Consider the following 21097-nt stretch of genomic DNA (forward strand, 5'->3'; position numbering starts at 1 on the left):
AGGAACCTTCTGGAAATATATCAGTGTGTCAATAGAAGAATTCGGATAAATCACAGTAGGAGAAAGAAGATCAGTTCAATTCTATCCATGTAATGATTTTGGATTCTAGAAAAATCTTGCAATTAGTTGATGTGTTTTTAAAATATCCAAATCATAGCCTTATACTTTGGCTGGAATATATTGGGACACTTGCCAAGGATCATATCTTGACAGTGGCAGTCAGCTTCCTTGACCTTTTAACCAAATATTTGTCTTGTTGATTGAATTGAAACCCAACTGAATGCGCCAGTTTATGTTACCTTTTTATGTGTGCAAAAGATTTCAACCAAATTGAAATCAGTGTGATCACATGTATCTGAAGTCTTTGGCTAAGACTTGTACATTCACTGAGGAAACACCCAGACAACCCAGTTCACCTGGTACAAGATTTCCTGTCAGATTCATCACAATCACACAAAGGATTTGGATTTTCATACTCATTGCAGTTAGTCATTACTTCTCACAATTGCATCACTATCTCCTCGTAATGAAACGCCTTAAAACCGCAAAATTAAGATTACAAATCTAACACTTGGTGGGCCATTGCAAAAAAAAAATTATTGCAGCAAAAATTTGTAAATGTCAGAAGTGCGAGAAATGCACCCACCACCCGGCCTTGAGAGTGGCATGTAGCTGCACCAACTGTGTTCAGGACTGCCCTTGACAGACAGCCAATCAGCGTCGGCGCAGTGGACACATACGGTGACGTCGCTTCAACCTGATGTGTGCAAATCAGCGGCGGCCAGCGTGCTGAATGAAACCAATCAGCGTGTTCCAACGAGCAACAGCTCAGCCAATCGCAAGCCTCCACGACGGGAAAGAAGTGACGGCTTATATATGGAGAGACCACATTTCGTCCAGCATTATTCTAGACAAGTAAGGATTTGAAGGAGATACAGTTTGCTCTAAGCGACTCTTACCGGTAGAGGAAACGCAAAGGCCGTTAAATCATTGGTTGTACTTCTGTTAAGGTATGTATAAAGCGTTAATATGAATATGATAATGAAGCATAGCTGTATTTTCCATTTTCTGCTAAATGTTTTATTAAAATAAAACCGGTTAAGCTAAATATTGACAAATAAACCAGCTGAAATGTAACTACACTACTGTCGTCTGAATGAACTGTACAGACTCGGTAACCTAAATATAATAAACAGGATGTAGTTTGGAATGTTCTAGCATGGTGGTTTCCCCCTGCATGGCTGCTAGGCATGGTAGCGTAGTTAGCAAGATACCGGGGAATTGGCGGTGGGGTGGTGGTAATGATGGAATGATTGACTGGTGATCCATCTTATTTTATCGATAATTCATTTTTCCTGTTATATTTATTTGCCAAGACCAGCTTTTAGTCTGCCTGCAAGCTCAGCAAGTGACATTACGCAGTACCGTTAGTTTCTGACTACTGGAACTTGGGAGGCTGAACCCACCTAATATCTTACGTTGTATTTCTTTTCTGCAGATCTGCTTGTAGATTTAAGTACAAACAAGCAAAGATGAAGCTGTTGTGGGTTGTGATGCTGGTGGTCGGCACAGTGTTTGCCGCCGACGATGATGATAAGAAGGACAACGTGGGGACTGTGGTTGGGATTGATCTGGGGACCACATACTCATGGTAACAAGTCACGTTAAAAGCTTTAAATAGTGACATGATACCACTGTGGAATAAAATGGCATTCAGACTAAATTCAAACTGTTTTCTTGCAGTGTTGGAGTGTTCAAGAATGGACGTGTGGAGATTATTGCCAATGACCAGGGAAACCGAATTACCCCCTCCTACGTGGCCTTCACCAGTGAAGGTGAGCGTCTGATCGGTGATGCTGCCAAGAATCAGCTGACCTCTAACCCTGAGAACACAATCTTTGATGCCAAGAGGCTCATTGGTCGCACATGGGGTGACTCGTCTGTGCAGCAGGACATCAAGTACTTCCCATTCAAGGTGAGCTTGTAAACTGAAAGTAAAACTTGTAGTTTGTTCTTTGGGTCATGTTTGAGTGAAATTGTTGTTACATTAATATTGATGTGTTTTCCTCTGAAGGTTACTGAGAAGAAGAGCAAGCCCCACATCCAGGTTGACATTGGTGGTGGCCAGATGAAGACCTTTGCTCCTGAGGAGGTCTCTGCTATGGTGCTGACTAAGATGAAGGAGACTGCTGAGGCTTACCTGGGCAAGAAGGTACAAAAAGTCAGAGATTGTAAATCGGTGTAAAAATTAATCTTAATTAAATGGTGTATCATCAAATCTAACTTTATCCTTTTTCCTCAGGTCACACATGCTGTGGTCACTGTCCCCGCCTACTTCAACGATGCCCAGCGCCAGGCCACTAAGGATGCTGGTACCATTGCTGGTCTGAATGTTATGCGAATCATCAATGAGCCGTAAGCATCCAGTCAAAATGAATTTGCAATTTGAAACTCCAAAGAATATCTCTGCACTCCCTTCTAATAAACTCTCATTGTATTCTTTAGAACTGCTGCTGCTATTGCTTATGGCCTGGACAAGAGGGACGGAGAGAAGAACATTCTTGTGTTCGATCTGGGCGGAGGCACCTTTGATGTCTCTCTTCTGACCATTGACAACGGTGTGTTTGAAGTGGTGGCCACCAACGGTGACACTCATCTGGGAGGAGAGGACTTTGACCAGCGTGTCATGGAGCACTTCATCAAGCTGTACAAGAAGAAGACTGGCAAAGATGTGCGCAAAGACAACCGTGCTGTGCAGAAGCTGCGTCGCGAGGTCGAGAAGGCCAAGAGGGCGCTGTCTGCCCAGCACCAAGCCCGCATTGAGATCGAGTCTTTCTTTGAGGGAGAGGACTTCTCTGAGACCCTGACTCGTGCCAAGTTTGAGGAGCTGAACATGGTAAGATATTAATTTGGTTCTCTATAATATTGCGTGTCAATCCCTGTTGGAGAAACTTTTGACCGAGCTTTTTTTAACCTGTGTTCTTCAAAACCCAGGACCTGTTCCGTTCCACCATGAAGCCTGTACAGAAGGTGTTGGAAGATGCTGACTTGAAGAAGTCTGACATTGATGAGATTGTCCTGGTTGGAGGCTCCACCCGTATCCCCAAAATCCAGCAGCTGGTGAAGGAGTTCTTCAATGGCAAAGAGCCATCTAGAGGCATCAACCCTGATGAGGCTGTGGCATACGGAGCTGCTGTGCAGGCTGGCGTGCTTTCTGGAGAGGAGGACACTGGTGAGTCATCACTTTAGAGATATTCTTTGAAACAGGGGTGAGCTTTCAAATGTGATCCTGTTTCCTAAACATTTTCCTTCACTTGCAGGTGATGTGGTTCTTCTGGATGTGTGCCCCCTGACCCTTGGTATTGAGACTGTTGGAGGAGTAATGACGAAGCTGATCCCCAGGAACACTGTGGTGCCCACCAAAAAAGCCCAGATCTTTTCTACAGCTTCTGATAACCAGCCTACTGTCACCATCAAAGTCTATGAAGGTAAGAGTTTGGATATTATTCTTTAAAGTTCCCAAATAGTGTTTTTATACAAAGACTCCAATGACAAGAAACCTGTGACAGTGAAATAAATAAGTTCCACAAGTCTAATTGTGACTTTTTTTTTTTAAGGTGAGCGTCCTTTGACCAAAGACAACCATCTCCTGGGTACCTTCGACCTGACTGGCATCCCCCCTGCTCCTCGCGGTGTACCGCAGATTGAAGTCACCTTTGAGATTGATGTCAACGGCATTCTGCGTGTCACTGCTGAGGACAAAGGCACAGGCAACAAGAACAAGATCACAATCACAAATGACCAGAACCGGCTAACGCCCGAGGACATCGAGCGCATGGTGAACGATGCAGAACGCTTTGCTGACGAAGATAAGAAGCTGAAGGAGAGGATCGACGCTCGCAATGAGCTGGAGAGCTACGCATACTCCCTGAAGAACCAGATCGGTGACAAAGAGAAGCTTGGTGGCAAGCTGTCAGATGACGATAAGGAGTCCATTGAGAAGGCAGTGGAGGAGAAGATTGAATGGTTGGAATCCCACCAAGATGCTGACCTGGATGACTTCCAGGCCAAGAAGAAGGAGCTTGAGGAGGTGGTTCAGCCCATCATCACCAAGCTCTACGGTAGTGCAGGTGGTCCTCCACCAGAGGGCAGTGAGCAAGATGAGAAGGATGAGTTGTAGGCAGGTCTGAAGTCTTGTCGCTCCTTGGCCCTCTGGCATGTTGGTGTACATATTGGACTGATGGGACTCAAATTGTGAGAGGAGTGGTCAGGAAGGGGCTGACAATAACAAGTGACCATACTGAATTTCCTGAAAGACTTTAAAACAAGTTTCAGTGTGTGAGACGTGTTCTCTTCGCTGGAAGGCGGAGATATTTGTCAGCCTGGATATGAGGCTTGTTGCTGCTGTTCTCAGGCAGTCCTGATGGGGAGGGATGTAGTTGGGTGGGCGGGTGGGTTTTTGTGGGTACACTGAATATAGTGTCTGTGGGATGAAGGGCTCTTTATGTTCACAGGTAGTGCAAAAGTTTATTTATTGAATCTGGTCATTGTACTTCTGGAAGGACAATTGAAATAAATGTTTGATACAAACTGTTTTCTGTCCGGTCTTATTTTATAGTTTCAGGTTCCACATTGGTAAAGTCAACCCTCTGAAAACTTGATCTTTCAGTATATGAAATTTCAATTTTGTACATGAATGAGAAGCATTTCAACCTTTTTTCTTTCAGCATGTAATGGTAGAAGCTTTAAATGTAATTATAATGTCAAATATTTTTTCCTACATTTTTATTTTATTTTACAAAATTCAATATATATGGTACCCAGAAAATTCATGCCTCCAAATACAAATAACAGGTTTATTGCCTCAGGGGGTGCTGGTCCGTTGGCTTGCTCCTCCTCTGGTTTACCATCATCACACACCATCCAGGGAAATATACACATGGAGTGGTCAAGACGTTTAGGTGGCAGAGCTCCTTTGAATTTCATTAGGAACTATCTACATTTGTCTGTAAGCAGAAAATATACAAACAATCATACTTGGATGTTTGTAAACAACTAAAATACCGTATTTATATAGGGTTAAAAAAAAATATGAATGGCTTAAAGACAGCGTACCAGTGTTAAATCTGTACATGGAGTTGCTTGTTCCATTTGCTGTCATCCCTCCAAAGATGTAAATGTTCTTGCCCAGCACAACAGCTGAGTGGGCAGCTACTCCTGGTGGAATATCTGCTTTGGCCTGCACTTTCTCCCACTTCATGCTTTCTTTAAAGATAATTTAACAGATATTTTTATATCATCTCAGTGCAATGCAGTGATACTCTGAACAATTATGCTGCATGTGTGTTGACATACAGTGAATGAATGTAGATCTTTGAATCCACGGCTACAATGATGTGACCACGTGCGCTGGAAGGTGCCTGCCTTGTGTTTCAGGTTGGGACCAAGTAGAAGACACTGCAACACATTTACATGAAAGTGATGGACAGAGAAAAAAATAATTACTGTCATATAAACATATACATTTTTCATATCATCTGTTCAAACTGAAACCAGAAAGGCATAATTTACAGCAGAAAAAAAACATAATTTCAGAGACGATGCAGAGAATACATGCCCCTTGATACTTAAAATGTGTGCTTTTTGGCCCCCTTAACAAAAATATTAAAGAATCAGGTATCTTATTTTGAAAAATTAAACTTCTTGAAAGACATTTAAAGCTGTTTTTGGATGTTGGCTGTCTGTTTTTCATTCTCTGTCAAGATGATCCCACACTGCTTCAATAATGTTGAGGTCCAGGCACTGGGGAAGCCAATCAATGACTGGTTGTGTTCCATTGTTCGTGTGCTTTAAATCCAGGTCTGCTTTTACTGCACTGGGGGTATACTGGGATCACTGTCATGCTGAAAATAAAGCCATTGCCAATTAGATGCTTTCAACAAGGTGGATCAAAATCTGACTGTACCTTTCTGTGTTCAGAATTCCACCAGTTTTAAAAAAAAAAAAGCTTCAACACCACTGTCTGAAATGCTCCTCGAAAACATAACACAGTCTCCACTGTGTATTACAGATGGCTGTGGATTCTCTCTGTTGTAGCTCTGTCCTGTCCTTCTTTGTACATATCGATGAGGATTTACATCAAAGATTTCATTTTTTCATTAATCACTCCAACAGACCTGTTGCCACTGATTTTCAATCCAGTACCTGTGTTATTTGGTATACCTCAGCCTTTTCTCCCTGCTTCCCTTCCTTAAGAATGAGCCACCCATCAACTTAGACGATTTCTGATGAGGCTTCAATAAACAGCAGATGTATCAGTTGAAAAGCTAGATGTATTTCTCAGGTCCTGTGTCAGGTGTTTGCTGGATTTTTTCCTGTTTCTTAAGGTCATGACTTTCAGACAATGTTCACCTGCGGTAGATTTTTAGGCCTGATTTTTTTTTTTAATTTTGGTCCTCCACTTGTTCATTTTCTTCTGATATTTTATAAACAATCTACAAACCATGCAGACATAAGCCAAGTTTTCACCTAATAGCTCTTTGGGAATCACCTTGTCGGTGCAAAAATACAAATTTGTGTCTGTCAAACTGTAATATATTTAGCATTTATGGTAGTTGGAACTGAAAAAAATTGGAACAAAAAATGTGTTTTTGCAACAGGCTGCAAGCAACAAAAAGCATAAAGATAGAATTTTCTTATGGTTGTATGGCATAACAGACAGACAGACAGGCAGATAGATAGATAGATAGATAGATAGATAGATAGATAGGGCAGTATTTACTTTTAAGGGAATAGTATTGTATTTTGTATTGTATTTGTTGAAATGTTTAGAAAAAATGGTTTAAATGTTTAGCAATAATTTATCAAGTGAAAAAAGTTAGTTTTTGTAAAAACATAATAGTTATTCAGGAACATTGTACATGTTTGCCTATTGCTATATATTTAAACGATTATCATTTGTTACTGTAACATACATAAGAAAGTCATAATAAAATGAATCAGTTATACTCAAAAAGTGTCCCACCTCAACATGTTCTTGGCAGTCTGAAAACCTATTATCATTTTAAATATCTCCATGTAGCATTATCCCTCTGACTTTCACATTAATCTTTTGAACTTGAAAGAGAGGTCAAAGGTTAAATGTGGTATGACATTTAAAATCTTTAGAGTCTAAGTTATAAGGCTTTTGGCAATTTTCCACCAATAGGTCATTAAGTTTACAATGAAGACCTGAGTGTAAGCAAGGCCGATTTTAATGTGTTGTTAACATGAACTCACACTACACTCCTACGAAGGTTTATCAGATTTCACTCAAAACGATTTAAGTGGCAGACTGACAAAAATATAACTGCCTTGGCGGAGGTAATTATACATTTATACATACATTCACTTATTTTTACATACTTGTAGCGTTACATTCACACACTCACACTTCGGCACAAACGGTGACGTCGCCTAAACCTGATATGTGCAAATCAGGTGCAGCCAGCGCGCGAGACGAAACCAATCAGCGCCTTCCACCAAACAGCAGCTCAACCAATAGCGAGCCTCAAAACCGGGAAAGCGTGACGACTTGTTTATGAAGGCTTCTATATATACACGATTTAAACAAATGCAATTATGTGAAATAGACAAAATAGACACAGTTTGCTTCACAGTATTGGAACTTCTGGAGGTTATCGCTGCTTATACTATTTTATTTTGTAAACAAAGACGCTATCAAGACCTCAACTACAATTTCGCGAAGGTAAGACTCGAACCGGCGCCGGTGGTTTCAAACTGGGATTCATGTTGGTGCGTCTAAACTGAGTGAGCTAAACTGACAACAGGGAAAAGTGCGTCACAGATTTATATATGAAGGTTAAAACGTCTATCATCAGCATGATCATTTTTTACATTTTCAACAAGACTTTTTTTTTTTATTATCACGAAGTAGTCGGTGTTTAAGAAAAAGGAAAGAATAATATTTAAAAATGCCGAGTGACTTTGAAATATGTTTTATTTGTTAATTCGTTTTTAATTACCACTTAGAATAAAATATTTTTTTGTTTTTAAATTGCCATTAAGAATAAAATGTTGTTTTTTTTTTTTTAAGAGGAGCTGGCCAAGAAGGTGGTAGGAATTGCAACCAATGTTACATCACAGTTTTGTCAAAATATTTGAAGTTGCCAAAACGGATTGGACTTATTATACTCTAGATACAATAACGTAGTCAAAAATGTTTATAGTATTTATTATCTAAGACCAACTTCAAGTCTGCTATGGTTCTGGAGCTCAGCAAATCACATCAGTACCATTAGCTGCTAGCTTCATGAACTCGGGAGGCTTAGTCCACTTGCTGATTTTAAAGCCACGTTGATTTGCGTTGTATTTCTTTTCTGCATTTTCCTTGTAGATTGGAGAGCAAACAAACAAAGATGAACCTGTTGTGGGTTGTGATGCTGTTAGTCGGCACAGTGTTTGCCGCCGACGATGATGATAAGAAGGAGAACGTGGGGACTGTGATTGGGATTGATCTGGGGACCACATACTCATGGTAATCACGTCAAGCTCTTATAGTGACATGATACCACAATGGAATAAAATGGCATTCAGACTAAATTCAAACTGTTTTCTTGCAGTGTTGGAGTGTTCAAGAATGGACGTGAGGAGATTATTGCCAATGACCAGGGAAACCGAATTACCCCCTCCTACGTGGCCTTCACCGGTCACCAGTGAAGGTGATCGGTGATGCTGCCAAGAATCAGCTGACCTCTAACCCTGAGAACACCATCTTTGATGCCAAGAGGCTCATTGGTCGCACATGGGGTGACTCATCTGTGCAGCAGGACATCAAGTACTTCCCCTTCAAGGTGAGCTTGTAAACTGAAAGTAAAACTTGTAGTTGCTTGTGCTTTGGGTCATGTTTTAGTGAAATTGTTGTTAAATTAATATTGATGTGTTTTCCTCTGAAGGTTACTGAGAAGAAGAGCAAGCCCCACATCCAGGTTGACATTGGTGGTGGCCAGATGAAGACCTTTGCTCCTGAAGAGGTCTCTGCTATGGTGCTGACTAAGATGAAGGAGACTGCTGAGGCTTACCTGGGCAAGAAGGTACAAAAAGTCAGAGATTGTAAATCAGTGAAAATGCTAATTTTATATAAATGGTGTATCATCAAATCAAACTTTATCCTTTTTCCTCAGGTCACACATGCTGTGGTCACTGTCCCCGCCTACTTCAACGATGCCCAGCGCCAGGCCACTAAGGATGCTGGTACCATTGCTGGTCTGAATGTTATGCGAATCATCAATGAGCCGTAAGCATCCAGTCAAAATGAATTTGCAATTTGAAACTCCAAAGAATATCTCTGCACTCCCTTCTAATAAACTCTCATTGTATTCTTTAGAACTGCTGCTGCTATTGCTTATGGCCTGGACAAGAGGGACGGAGAGAAGAACATTCTTGTGTTCGATCTGGGCGGTGGCACCTTTGATGTCTCTCTTCTGACCATTGACAACGGTGTGTTTGAAGTGGTGGCCACCAACGGTGACACTCATCTGGGAGGAGAGGACTTTGACCAGCGTGTCATGGAGCACTTCATCAAGCTGTACAAGAAGAAGACTGGCAAAGATGTGCGCAAAGACAACCGTGCTGTGCAGAAGCTGCGTCGCGAGGTCGAGAAGGCCAAGAGGGCGCTGTCTGCCCAGCACCAAGCCCGCATTGAGATCGAGTCTTTCTTTGAGGGAGAGGACTTCTCTGAGACCCTGACTCGTGCCAAGTTTGAGGAGCTGAACATGGTAAGATATTAATTTGGTTCTCTATAATATTGCGTGTCAATCCCTGTTGGAGAAACTTTTGACTGAGCTTTTTTAACCTGTGTTCTTCAAAACCCAGGACCTGTTCCGTTCCACCATGAAGCCTGTACAGAAGGTGCTGGAAGATGCTGACTTGAAGAAGTCTGACATTGATGAGATTGTCCTGGTTGGAGGCTCCACCCGTATCCCCAAAGTCCAGCAGCTGGTGAAGGAGTTCTTCAATGGCAAAGAGCCATCTAGAGGCATCAACCCTGATGAGGCTGTGGCATACGAAGCTGCTGTGCAGGCTTGCGTGCTTTCTTGAGGGGAGTGCGGTGGTGAGTCATCAATAATAATAAATAATAAAATATTTTATTAAACAGGGTTGAGCTTTCAAATGTGATCCTGTTTACTAAACATTTTCCTTCACTTGCAGGTGATGTGGTTCTTCTGGATGTGTGCCCCCTGACCCTTGGTATTGAGACTGTTGGAGGAGTAATGACGAAGCTGATCCCCAGGAACACTGTGGTGCCCACCAAAAAAGCCCAGATCTTTTCTACAGCTTCTGATAACCAGCCTACTGTCACCATCAAAGTCTATGAAGGTAAGAGTTTAGATATTATTCTTTAAAGTTCCCAAATAGTGTTTTTATACAAAGACTCCAATGACAAGAAACCTGTGACAGTGAAATAAATAAGTTCCACAAGTCTAATTGTGACTTTTTTTTTAAGGTGAGCGTCCTTTGACCAAAGACAACCATCTCCTGGGTACCTTCGACCTGACTGGCATCCCCCCTGCTCCTCGCGGTGTACCGCAGATTGAAGTCACCTTTGAGATTAATGCCAACGGCATTCTGCGTGTCACTGCTGAGGACAAAGGCACAGGCAACAAGAACAAGATCACAATCACAAATGACCAGAACCGGCTAACGCCCGAGGACATTGAGCGCATGGTGAACGATGCAGAACGCTTTGCTGACAAAGATAAGAAGCTGAAGGAGAGGATCGACGCTCGCAATGAGCTGGAGAGCTACGCATACTCCCTGAAGAACCAGATCGGTGACAAAGAGAAGCTTGGTGGCAAGCTGTCAGATGACGATAAGGAGTCCATTGAGAAGGCAGTGGAGGAGAAGATTGAATGGTTGGAATCCCACCAAGATGCTGACCTGGATGACTTCCAGGCCAAGAAGAAGGAGCTTGAGGAGGTGGTTCAGCCCATCATCACCAAGCTCTACGGTAGTGCAGGTGGTCCTCCACCAGAGGGCAGTGAGCAAGATGAGAAGGATGAGTTGTAGGCAGGTCTGAAGTCTTGTTGCTCCTTGGCCCTCTGGCATGTTGGTGTACATATTGGACTGATGGGACTCAAATTGTGAGAGGAGTGGTCGGGAAGGGGCTGACAATAACAAGTGACCATACTGAATTTCCTGAAAGACTTTAAAACAAGTTTCAGTGTATGAGATGTGTTCTCTTCGCTGGAAGGCGGAGATATTTGTCAGCCTGGATATGAGGCTTGTTGCTGCTGTTCTCAGGCAGTCCTGATGGGGAGGGATGTAGTTGGGTGGGCGGGTGGGTTTTTGTGGGTACACTGAATATAGTGTCTGTGGGATGAAGGGCTCTTTATGTTCACAGGTAGTGCAAAAGTTTATAGTTTTCATATATATAGATAGTTTTAATTTGAAACTTGTTCAGATGTAAAACTGCAAATTCCAAAACTAATTTCATGTCGAAATATTTTATTGCAATATCATTTTTTGTCCTTTCAAGCTTTTTTTTATTTTTATTTTTTAGTTTTTTTATTTGACAACAGTCACAATACAGTCATTATATATGGTACCCAGAGTATTCATGCCTCCAAATACAAATAACAGGTTCATTGCCTCAGGGGGTGCTGGTCCGTTGGCTTGCTCCTCCTCTGGTTTACCATCATCACACACCGTCCAGGGAAATATACACATGGAGTGGTCAAGACGTTTTGGTGGCAGAGCTCCTTTGAATTTCATTAGGAGCCATCTACATTTGTCTGTAAGCAGAAAATATACAAACAATCATACTTAATGTGTGTAAAGAACTAAAATAATATATTTATATAGGGCAAAAAAAAATTATGAATGGCTTAAAGACAGCGTACCAGTGTTAAATCTGTACATGGAGTTGCTTGCTCCATTTGCTGTCATCCCTCCAAAGATGTAAATGTTCTTGCCCAGCACAACAGCTGAGTGGGCCGCTACTCCTGGTGGAATATCTCCTTTGGCCTGCACTTTCTCCCACTTCATGTTCCCTTTAAAGATAATTTAACAGATATTTTTATATCATCCCAGTGCAATGCAGTGATACTCTGAACATGTATGCTGCATGTGTGTTGAAATACAAAGCGCTTCCTTTGTGAATCACAAATCTGGACAGTCTTACTTGAATCAAGAGAATACATATCATTGTGGAATTTGTCTCCAGCCATGCCCCCATGAATGTAGATCTTTGAATCCACCGCTACAATGATGTGACCTTGTCTGGCTGGAGGGTGCCTGCCTTGTGTTTCAGGTTGGGACCAAGTAGAAGAAACTGCAACAGATTTACACAGAAGAGATGGATGGAAAAAATATTATTTTTATATAAGCATATACGCTTTTCATAGCAATTGTCAATAGTGAAACATGAAAGAAACAGGAGAATATGGATTTTCATTTTGAAAATCTCAATCACAGACAGGAAATGCCTCAAACAATGACATATCATATTTCCTCAGCACTTGATCTTTTTGTATCTACCAGTGAATGAATAATGAGTGTATACATTCTCTTAATTGTTTGTGGGCATCATATATCAGTTATGTCTGTTATGTGTGTTTTTTTTCTGTTTTTATAATCAGCATTGGGAAGGTTACTTCTAAAATGTATCCCACTACAGATGACAGAATACATGTCCCAAAATGTATTTTGTAACATATTCCATTACGTTACTCAATGAGAGTAAGATATTTTTGAATACTTTGGATTACTTAATATATTATCATGGTTTTTACAACTACATGAATGTACTCTTGCTGTGTGATTTATTACTGAAGGCTACTCGCCATACCAATACCAACTACATTTTAGAATCTTAATATAAAATGAGTAACAGTAGGGTGGACATTAGGTAAGGCTGCAGTTTTTGCAGCGATTTCGTATAGAAAACTATTTCATGCGTATATAAAACAGGTCCCTGGCTCTGAACCATAGTAAAGGGAACTCTGGCTAATACGTCGGGTTCTGTGTCGTGCTCGTAGCCTGAAAACTAGCTATACTATATATACTATACTATATTTACATGCTTCCATCTCCAGTTTCTGCTCAGGGACAACTCGTACTTTTCCACTCACTTTTTTCTCCCTCCCTCGCTCACAGACACATAACGGGTATAGCAGTCCATTCTCCCTGCAGCACGGACTACATTGCCCATGAGGCTACATTCTTTAAGGCGATGCCTGTAACACTGCCTATTGCCTTCATATTAAATAATTTCTTGACCAATTTTTAAAAATATTTCTTCGCGTCATTATGCGGGCCGCAAGTAGGGGTTACATAGTCCGCGAGATTGACACACAGGCATTAGAGCCTCTTAATGCGTGTTTTGTTTGGGTTTCCACTGGTGTGGAATTACCAAAAATAGAGAGGGCATAGCCTGACATATGAAACAGGAAAAGGCCACCGTGTAATCCATTTGTTTCAACAAAGTAACTGTATTCTGAATACCACCTTTTTAAACGGTAACTGTAATGGAATACAATTACTCATGTTTTGTATTTTACATACGTAACGCCGGTACATGTATTCTGTTACTCCCCAACACTGTTTATAATATACATATAGAGGTTTTGTCATGTGAGCATCTAAGACACCAAAAGTGATGAAAACCAAAGAATTATTATTACAAATTACAAAGACATTTTTAAAACAATTCAGTACCAGGTTTTCCATAATTTTCTCACATGATTCAGTAAAAATGAAATTTGACCTAAAAGCCATTCTAAGCTGTGGAATAGAAATGCTATTTGACCATATGGAGTCAAGGCTAAGTTTCAGCTAATTAAAAAGGTCTACAGCCAAAATGCTCCCAAAATAAATAAAGAAACAAAATTTACTAAACTTCAGTCACTGAATCTAAAAAACTGATGCTTAAAATTGTTGGTTGGCTCTAGTGTTAATGAACCTCTACTGCATCAAAAGGTCTTAACTGAAAATAACTAAAATACATTTTGACCCCTGGAATTATTTTCAGACGGCCACCGTTCTTAATCCGTTCTGGTGAAACTGCGCTCGCATGAATGAGAAATGTAACATATAATTCAACTATGAAAGTTCAAATTTAATGACATTATTTCTATTTGATCTCGTGACTTTTACTCTGATTTCACATCTGATCTTCCTAGAGTAGCAAATACTTTGTAATGCTGTAAATTAAACGTACATATTTTTGAAGCATATGATAAAAAAAATCCCACTTTATTTTTTAATTGTCTTTTACACTATCAATTATTTTACACATTATTTTAAACTGCTGTCAGTGAAATGAATACAACCTTTGCATTTCATTTATTGGTGCCCTACCCTGTTAAATAATTTAACAGGTTTGGTTGTGGAGACATCCACAGATAGATATGTAGCCCAGTGAATTGATATGTTTTCTAATATCCTCTCTTTATAATTTTTTTCCTTATTTTTAAAACATTATTATATAAAGCAACCATTGATGATTGAGAAAGCATAAGATTACTATTTATGATGAAAATTCAATTCAGCAATTTACATAGATATCCAATACAAATAGATCAATAAATATCTTAGATACGGCACCCAATCAGCTATTTCAGTTTTCAAATCAAAACCCGTAAGAAATATCAAAATTTCATCTCTGAAACAGATTTCTTCTAAAATACTGTCAGGTGGTGTTATTGTAATGCACTGCGATAAGCAGCAGGTTTATCTGACACAAACCTGTATCAAAGACATGAAGTTTGGAGTCAGAGACAGGTGTAGATCCTATTTCCCCACCGGAAAACACAAAAAGCCTGTCTCCAAGGCAGGCTGAGGTGGTGTGGTATGTCCTGGGACTCGCGGGTGTCCCATTTGTTTCTACAGTATTCCAGCGAGGGTTACTGTCTAGACACACACAGAATGGAAAAGATTTGTGGGGATTCAATATATCGTGTAATCTATTTATATGATCATGTATGGTTACAGACTACAAGTTTTCAAGGTTTTCACAGCCATGGTTTCACAGGTCAACAAGAAATCTGAGTGAAACCTTTCTAATCTGTGAAAATCCATCAGATTACTAGGTTAGGTTAAAATAGGATTTACCTGCCACCTGTACATTTTGGATACAGTTGCGATTTCCAGTCTGCTGCGCACCCCCAAACACCCACAGGCTCTGGGGGCAGCTCTCTGGTACAAAACTGCAGTGTTCATACCTTGCCTCCAAACCCTCCCACTCAGCAATGTCCCAGCCATGATTGTCTGGTCCATACAAAAACAAACATGCAAAGAAAGTTATATAATATCAGTCTGATGGCTGATGATAACTTTAGCTTCTTGTCATAATTAAAAAAGATGTCCCATTAAAGCCTGTAAAACGCAAGCCTGATAACTATATTATAAAATACAGAGTTATACTGAGGTCATAATACTGTAAAAGCTGGCTCTGTGTGTGTATATATTTTTTTTACCTAGATTTATGATGTGCGAATCTGAGAAACTGCCACTGGGATTGGCTCCTCCAATAATAAGGAGTCTCCCTTTTCCTCCATCTTCAGATGGAGTGAATATACAGGTGTGACCAACACTAACACCTGGAGCACTTCCCCTGGGTCTCAAAGAATACCTATTAGCAACAGAACAATTTTAACCAGAGTCTACATCCAATGTTATACTCTTTTTAAAATCACAAGTGCACTTAAAGTACTTCAACTCACTAACCATATTCCTTCTTCGGGTTTATGTTGAGGATCAAGGATTGGGAGAAACTCCATGTCTGTCAGAGATACATTAATATAAAGATTGTTTCCTCTTATTTTGTCTCCTCAGTGATGATGCTACAATCAAAGTTATAAGATACGAATAATACACTACGAGCTGGGTTTAAAAATAATGACTAACACTGACTGACTGTACTATGAGAGCCTCTGAAAAAGCATACATACCTACATTTTCTTACGAAATGTATCCACAGTGTAAGCAATCCAAACAGGTCCCTTTTTATTGTTCTAAACACTTAGAAGAACTTCTTGTAAGCGACTGAGTTGGAAACACAATCAGCGTCCTCAGTCCGCATTTTGAGCACGAGAAGAGCTTCCTCTCCGCTAACCTGTCCTTCCGGGTGAAAAGAGGAGACTACCGTGGCTTTCCGTATATATTACGTGAAGTAATTTCCCCTTGGTCCCACTTTGTGGCGCACATACGTGAATTATGTTAATAAAGTTAAATAAAAAACTCTTAATTAGTTAACGTAAATACTTAACTACTAACCAGAATGGGGCTCTACGTTGAAATCTGTACGCATTTGTTTTACGTAGGTTACGTTATGTCATGCCTTCGTTCCAAACGTGGTTGCCATGGGATTGCCGAGGCGCATGCTCAGTTTACCAATCTCAATTAGCTACTCCTAAGTGCATATTTTATCATACGTGAAACATTAATGTTAATTCCTGGCATGGTTAACGCAGAAAAAAATATTTTAAATACAAACTGCAAATTGTTTATTTATTTATTTAACCCAAAGAGTTCTACTTCTCACTTCAAGCAAATAAGGTAGGCAGGCTATTGCTAAGAGCATTTTCAAACTTAAATACAAGTAAAAGCATAAAATGTTTAATGGTATATTTGACATAGTAATGTGGCTGTGCAGATATTCTCAGGATACCAATATGTCTTATCTGGCTGGAACATAAAAGGTCCATCTCACTTTCTATAAAGTCTAGGCATAGAGTTACTGGGAGTCATAGTAGCGTTTTTTTTAACCTAATTATTAAATCATTTCCTCCTATACGTTTAGTTTTACATCAACTTCACGAACACGGAATTGCTACATCATCATCATCATTTTCACTCAAAACGACGCTGTTTAAAGGGTCCAATGTTGCTGAGTGTCGGGTATCCAGTAAATAATTAATTATTAAGGTTAATCTTAAGTTACAAAATGAGTGCTCTGGGTTCATGTACGTGTTTGTGTGTGTGCACGCGCGCCTCAGTTCACAGTGTGTCACATTTTGTCGCCATCTGGTGGGTGATTACATTTACTGCAAAGCACTTGCTAAATGTGCTGCTGAAAGACAGAATTGTGGTTCTGTTGAATGGTTCTTTAGAATAAAGTCAACAAGTCAGATATCTACAAACTGGAGCACACCCCAAACAGGAAGTCCTGAGGATGCAAAGCAGACCCTCACCCTTCCTCCAGTGAGACCAGACTGTACCACTCTAGTGCCTGTCTCACAACCCTGTTTCCGAAAAGCTCATTGTTGTTTGGACATGAGTATGAACAAGAATAAGAAGATTAACTCTGTATACTGACATTAACTGGCAATTCTGTCAGTCAAAGCAGTAGTCGTGAAGGACAACCTCTTCCTGATGCCACTGCCTGTTTTTTCTTCATACCTGGGGGTATTGATCTTTTTTTGTATTTGCCGATTTTACTGTGTTTGAAACTTGAGATATGGATCTGTCTAAGAGGTTTTGGGGGAGTGAAACACAATTCTCCTGCAGTCATCTCTCCCACATGTGCAACTACCCAGTTAAAGTCCATATTCAACATTGGAGATGTTCAGCAATTAGAGCCACAAGTGTACCAGGAAACAATGAGAATTGTGTTATCTTGCGGTGTCAACTCCATTGAAGATCTCCAGTATTTAAATTGTTACGGAGGAGGTGAAGCGGTCAGCGCTGTTTGACGTTTTGCAAAGGATTTCACTGTCTTTCAAAATAAATTACTCTTTTGACAAATCATACAGGCATGTGATAGTGACTTTGGAGGCCAGTTCAAAGATCGCTTCTCAATTGTTTCAGTTCACCTGATGGGACCTAGACAGAAAATGCAATTATGTTTTAGCAACCAGGGATTTTAAAACCTCAATAAAGAATTCTTGTTGGGATGGTACCTTACAATTATAACTCTGGCTCTCCTGCATGATGCTGCAGTTCACAAACCAGTCTGAAGTCTTCACTACAATTAATTTTCTCTTAATTTTAATGAGCTGACATATGTGCTTTTTTAAGAGTTTGAAAGAAAGTATCAAAAGATAAAGATGGGCGATACTCAAGTTTGGTACGACTGTGTGCATGTGAGTGTATGAGGATGTGTAAGTGTAACAAGTCCCAGTGTTTATTTTTTATGGTTCTCATTTTGAGCAACAGTTTTAACTACAATTTTAAATTTCAGCAATGAATTTGATTTGACCTCTTTCACACAATTTTAACCTAAATTTAAGCTGCAGAATGCAGGATGTTTTGCCACCAATAGAAGATAAATATTGCATGATCCACTGAGTCTTGATTTCTACTGTAACATTCAGATGTTAAGGTCAGAATTTGGCATAAAGAACACGAAAGCATGGATCCATCCTGCCTTATATCAACAGTTCAGGCTGCTGGTGGTGTAATTGTGTTGGGGGATATACCAAGCCTTATTTAAATACCATTGCTGTCATCCAGGTTCATCCCTTCATGACCAAAGGTACCCATTTTCTAAGAGGTTAACATGCTGTGTCACAGAGCTTAGATCATTTCAAACTGGTTCCTTGATCATGACAATGAATTATCTGTACTCAAATGGCCTCCACAGTCACCAGATCTCAATCCAATACAGTATCCTAGAGCATCCTTTTGGATGTGATGGAATGGCAGATTTGCATCATGGATGTGCAGCTGACAAATCTGCAGCAACTGTGTGATGCAGTTATGTCGGTTTGGATCAAAATATCTGAGGAATATTTCCACAACGTGTTGAATCCAGAAAGAGATACAAAAAATTAAGGTAGCTCTGAAGGCAAATTGAGCCCAACACTAGCAAGGTGTACCTTATGAACTGGCCAGTGAATTTATATTACCATATCTGAATTAAGCAAACAATTAAGATAAGGTGTATTTTCAGCATGGTAATATTTAACTTATTCTTTTTTTTTTTTCCATCAGTGATGTTTCTTCTAGTATGTTCATATAGAGCAAGACATCCACAGTGCATTTCATAATTTGCTCAGTAGGTTGTGCTATTGCATTTTGTTTGCTCTAATGTTGCATGAATTCAGTGGGAACAGCATAAAAAGCAACAAAGATTCATGTTATTCCACACACATACTTTTGGACAACATTTCTAAATAGTTTAGAATAGATTAAGATAAATATAGTAAGAGTATTAAAAACATTTTCATATGCCTATATTGAGGTTTCTTTCAGTTAAAATCAATTTTTTTATTGTAGTTGCCCTGACTTAGTTTGTAGTGTTACGGTTACAATAGAAGCCACGAGAAAAAGTTAAGATAATATGGCCACTGTTAATACTTTCTTATTACCTTAATAACTGAATGAATGAATGAGCAGAAGTATGAAAGCAAGAACATTCAAAAATCTAAAAGTAGAGACTCAAACGCTTGAAAGCTTTGGTATCTAAAACTCCTCAAACATATGTGTGCCTTATACAAAGACACATTAGTCGAACCTTTCTGAACATTTATCCCACACTTAGAAAGGGTACAGCAGATATTGTCATTCAGCGTAGCCTTTTTTTAATTCACTGAAAAAGGAAGGAAAATCTTTTAAAAGGACTGCTTCTTTCAAGTTTAGGGACATAATGGGAGATTGATTATATGTCCTTCTGGGTTTGTTTGTAGCCCAGAACTATGTGTACTCTTTGAAGCCCACTTTATTGGTTATTAATCATAATCTCAAAGAGCCTCTAGTTAAAAAGAGTGTAGGCCATGTCTCTGTTGTTGGCCTTTCCTATTAATAATTAAGTAGAAAAAAAAGCCATTCAGGCACAAGGTTAGACTGCTGTGTTGCGTGTTTAATGTTAGTCCACCATACAGTTCAGTAATGTGTCTGTGAGACGGACAGCGTAAAAACATGAAAAGTGGAAAAGTGATGTAAAAAGTTATGTGAAAATCTGCAGATTTTGACAGAACAAGTACAAGAAAATGGTAACTAATCTACAAAATCATAACATACTACACTTTTCAAGTCAAGTACCAAGTTCATAAAAGCACCTGAAATGGAAAAAGGGTTCCCAGGGTTTCTAGGAAAAACAAGACCAGATGCAAGACAGGAACCTAGACTACATTTAACAGAGTATAGTCTGTGTGTAGTACTGTGAGACCTATCATCCAAACACAGTTCAGATACTGCTGCTGGCTGATGCTTATCTACACTTTGTTTTTTCAAGCAGTCTTGATCAGTGTTTATCTTCAGAATACCTGTTCAATCATAAATAAGTGAATGAGTAAAGCATTTTCATCATAATAATATTTAGATTATACTACAAATGGTTTCAAACTTGATATTTGAATTGACACTGCTTAGCCTCTCCCTTTGCAGTGAAATCACTGAACCGATCCTATTGAACATGTTTGTCATATTATTGCCTTTTTCTTTAATGGAGTTATGTGCCGAATAACAATATGGATCGCTGTGTGGTGTAGCTTATTCAAGAGTTAAACCTGCGCTCCAGTTTTGGATTATTTTAAATGCTACTTAGTGGTCCGTGGTGTGGGAGGGACTTGTGTGTGCGCTCGCACACAGCGTCAGGGGCTTACAAACTAGTCTACTCCTTGTGCCAGTCCCAAACCCAGCAAAAAAAAGGCTTAAAATCTTTTCCAAATCAGACATTTGGATCCATATGCTTTGGTGACCCCATGGAAAATAAGGGAACAATTGAAAGTACCTACTTAGCTGTAATTAGCTGGTGTGTGCTATGGATGCACCTTGCTAACTAACACATTGCTAGTGTTACCTGATAACTTAGTACCCTGTTGTTCTAATATGGTCCAAGCTTCCTGCTTGGCGAAAAATGCTCAAAATGCAAGGTCAAGTCATCACTGTGAATAGATTCTGCTTTTATATACTATTTATGGCTCTAACGATTATTATAAATGAAAGTCTACACTTTCCTCCAGACTGCAGTATCCACACAGCCAGAGTCCTCACACTGTGTTGTGGAGGGATGGATTGCACTCAGTTTGTTTGGGCATTTCCATCGGACTTGTTGGCTGTGTTGTGGGTGCATTTTAACATAAATTGTAAGTTTGTGTCTGTACTCTGTTTTAATGTTTCTGTAATTAAGCCTTTTTTTTTCGCTTCACATGAT

General features: G+C 39.8%; 2 protein-coding genes and 1 pseudogene across 4 annotated transcripts; 2 read left to right on the forward strand and 1 right to left on the reverse strand.

The window, feature by feature from the left end:
- Nucleotides 1-846: 846 nt before the first annotated feature.
- LOC102785293 (endoplasmic reticulum chaperone BiP) lies at nt 847-4590 on the forward strand. Its single transcript, XM_087843747.1, has 9 exons — nt 847-1010; nt 1499-1651; nt 1744-1975; nt 2075-2212; nt 2303-2415; nt 2506-2896; nt 2995-3232; nt 3321-3488; nt 3618-4590. The coding sequence occupies exons 2-9, from the start codon at nt 1533-1535 to the stop codon at nt 4178-4180; spliced, it is 1962 nt and encodes a 653-aa protein (XP_087699873.1). The 5' UTR covers nt 847-1010; nt 1499-1532; the 3' UTR covers nt 4181-4590.
- Nucleotides 4591-7645: 3055 nt separating this feature from the next.
- LOC102786164 (endoplasmic reticulum chaperone BiP-like) lies at nt 7646-11375 on the forward strand (annotated as a pseudogene). Its single transcript, XR_015719302.1, has 9 exons — nt 7646-7747; nt 8396-8536; nt 8622-8852; nt 8955-9092; nt 9183-9295; nt 9386-9776; nt 9874-10111; nt 10210-10377; nt 10505-11375. The product of XR_015719302.1 is annotated as an endoplasmic reticulum chaperone BiP-like (transcript).
- A 110-nt stretch (nt 11376-11485) lies between these two features.
- rabepk (Rab9 effector protein with kelch motifs) lies at nt 11486-16337 on the reverse strand. Of its 2 annotated transcripts, none has more exons than XM_035906876.2 (8): nt 15955-16337; nt 15727-15781; nt 15477-15631; nt 15112-15267; nt 14746-14910; nt 12182-12331; nt 11901-12050; nt 11486-11792 (listed from the first exon to the last, which is right to left on the reverse strand). In XM_035906876.2, exons 2-8 carry the CDS (start codon nt 15777-15779, stop codon nt 11566-11568), a joined length of 1056 nt encoding a protein of 351 aa, XP_035762769.1. In that variant the 5' UTR covers nt 15780-15781; nt 15955-16337; the 3' UTR covers nt 11486-11565. The 2 variants fall into 2 exon arrangements, with proteins under 2 accessions (XP_035762769.1, XP_006789031.1); XM_006788968.2 differs by having other exon boundaries at nt 15951-16337.
- Nucleotides 16338-21097: the final 4760 nt, after the last annotated feature.

This window comes from Neolamprologus brichardi, chromosome 7 (genome assembly GCF_056152115.1).
Source record: "Neolamprologus brichardi isolate AB-2024 chromosome 7, ASM5615211v1, whole genome shotgun sequence".
NCBI classification, from domain to species: Eukaryota; Metazoa; Chordata; class Actinopteri; order Cichliformes; family Cichlidae; genus Neolamprologus; species Neolamprologus brichardi.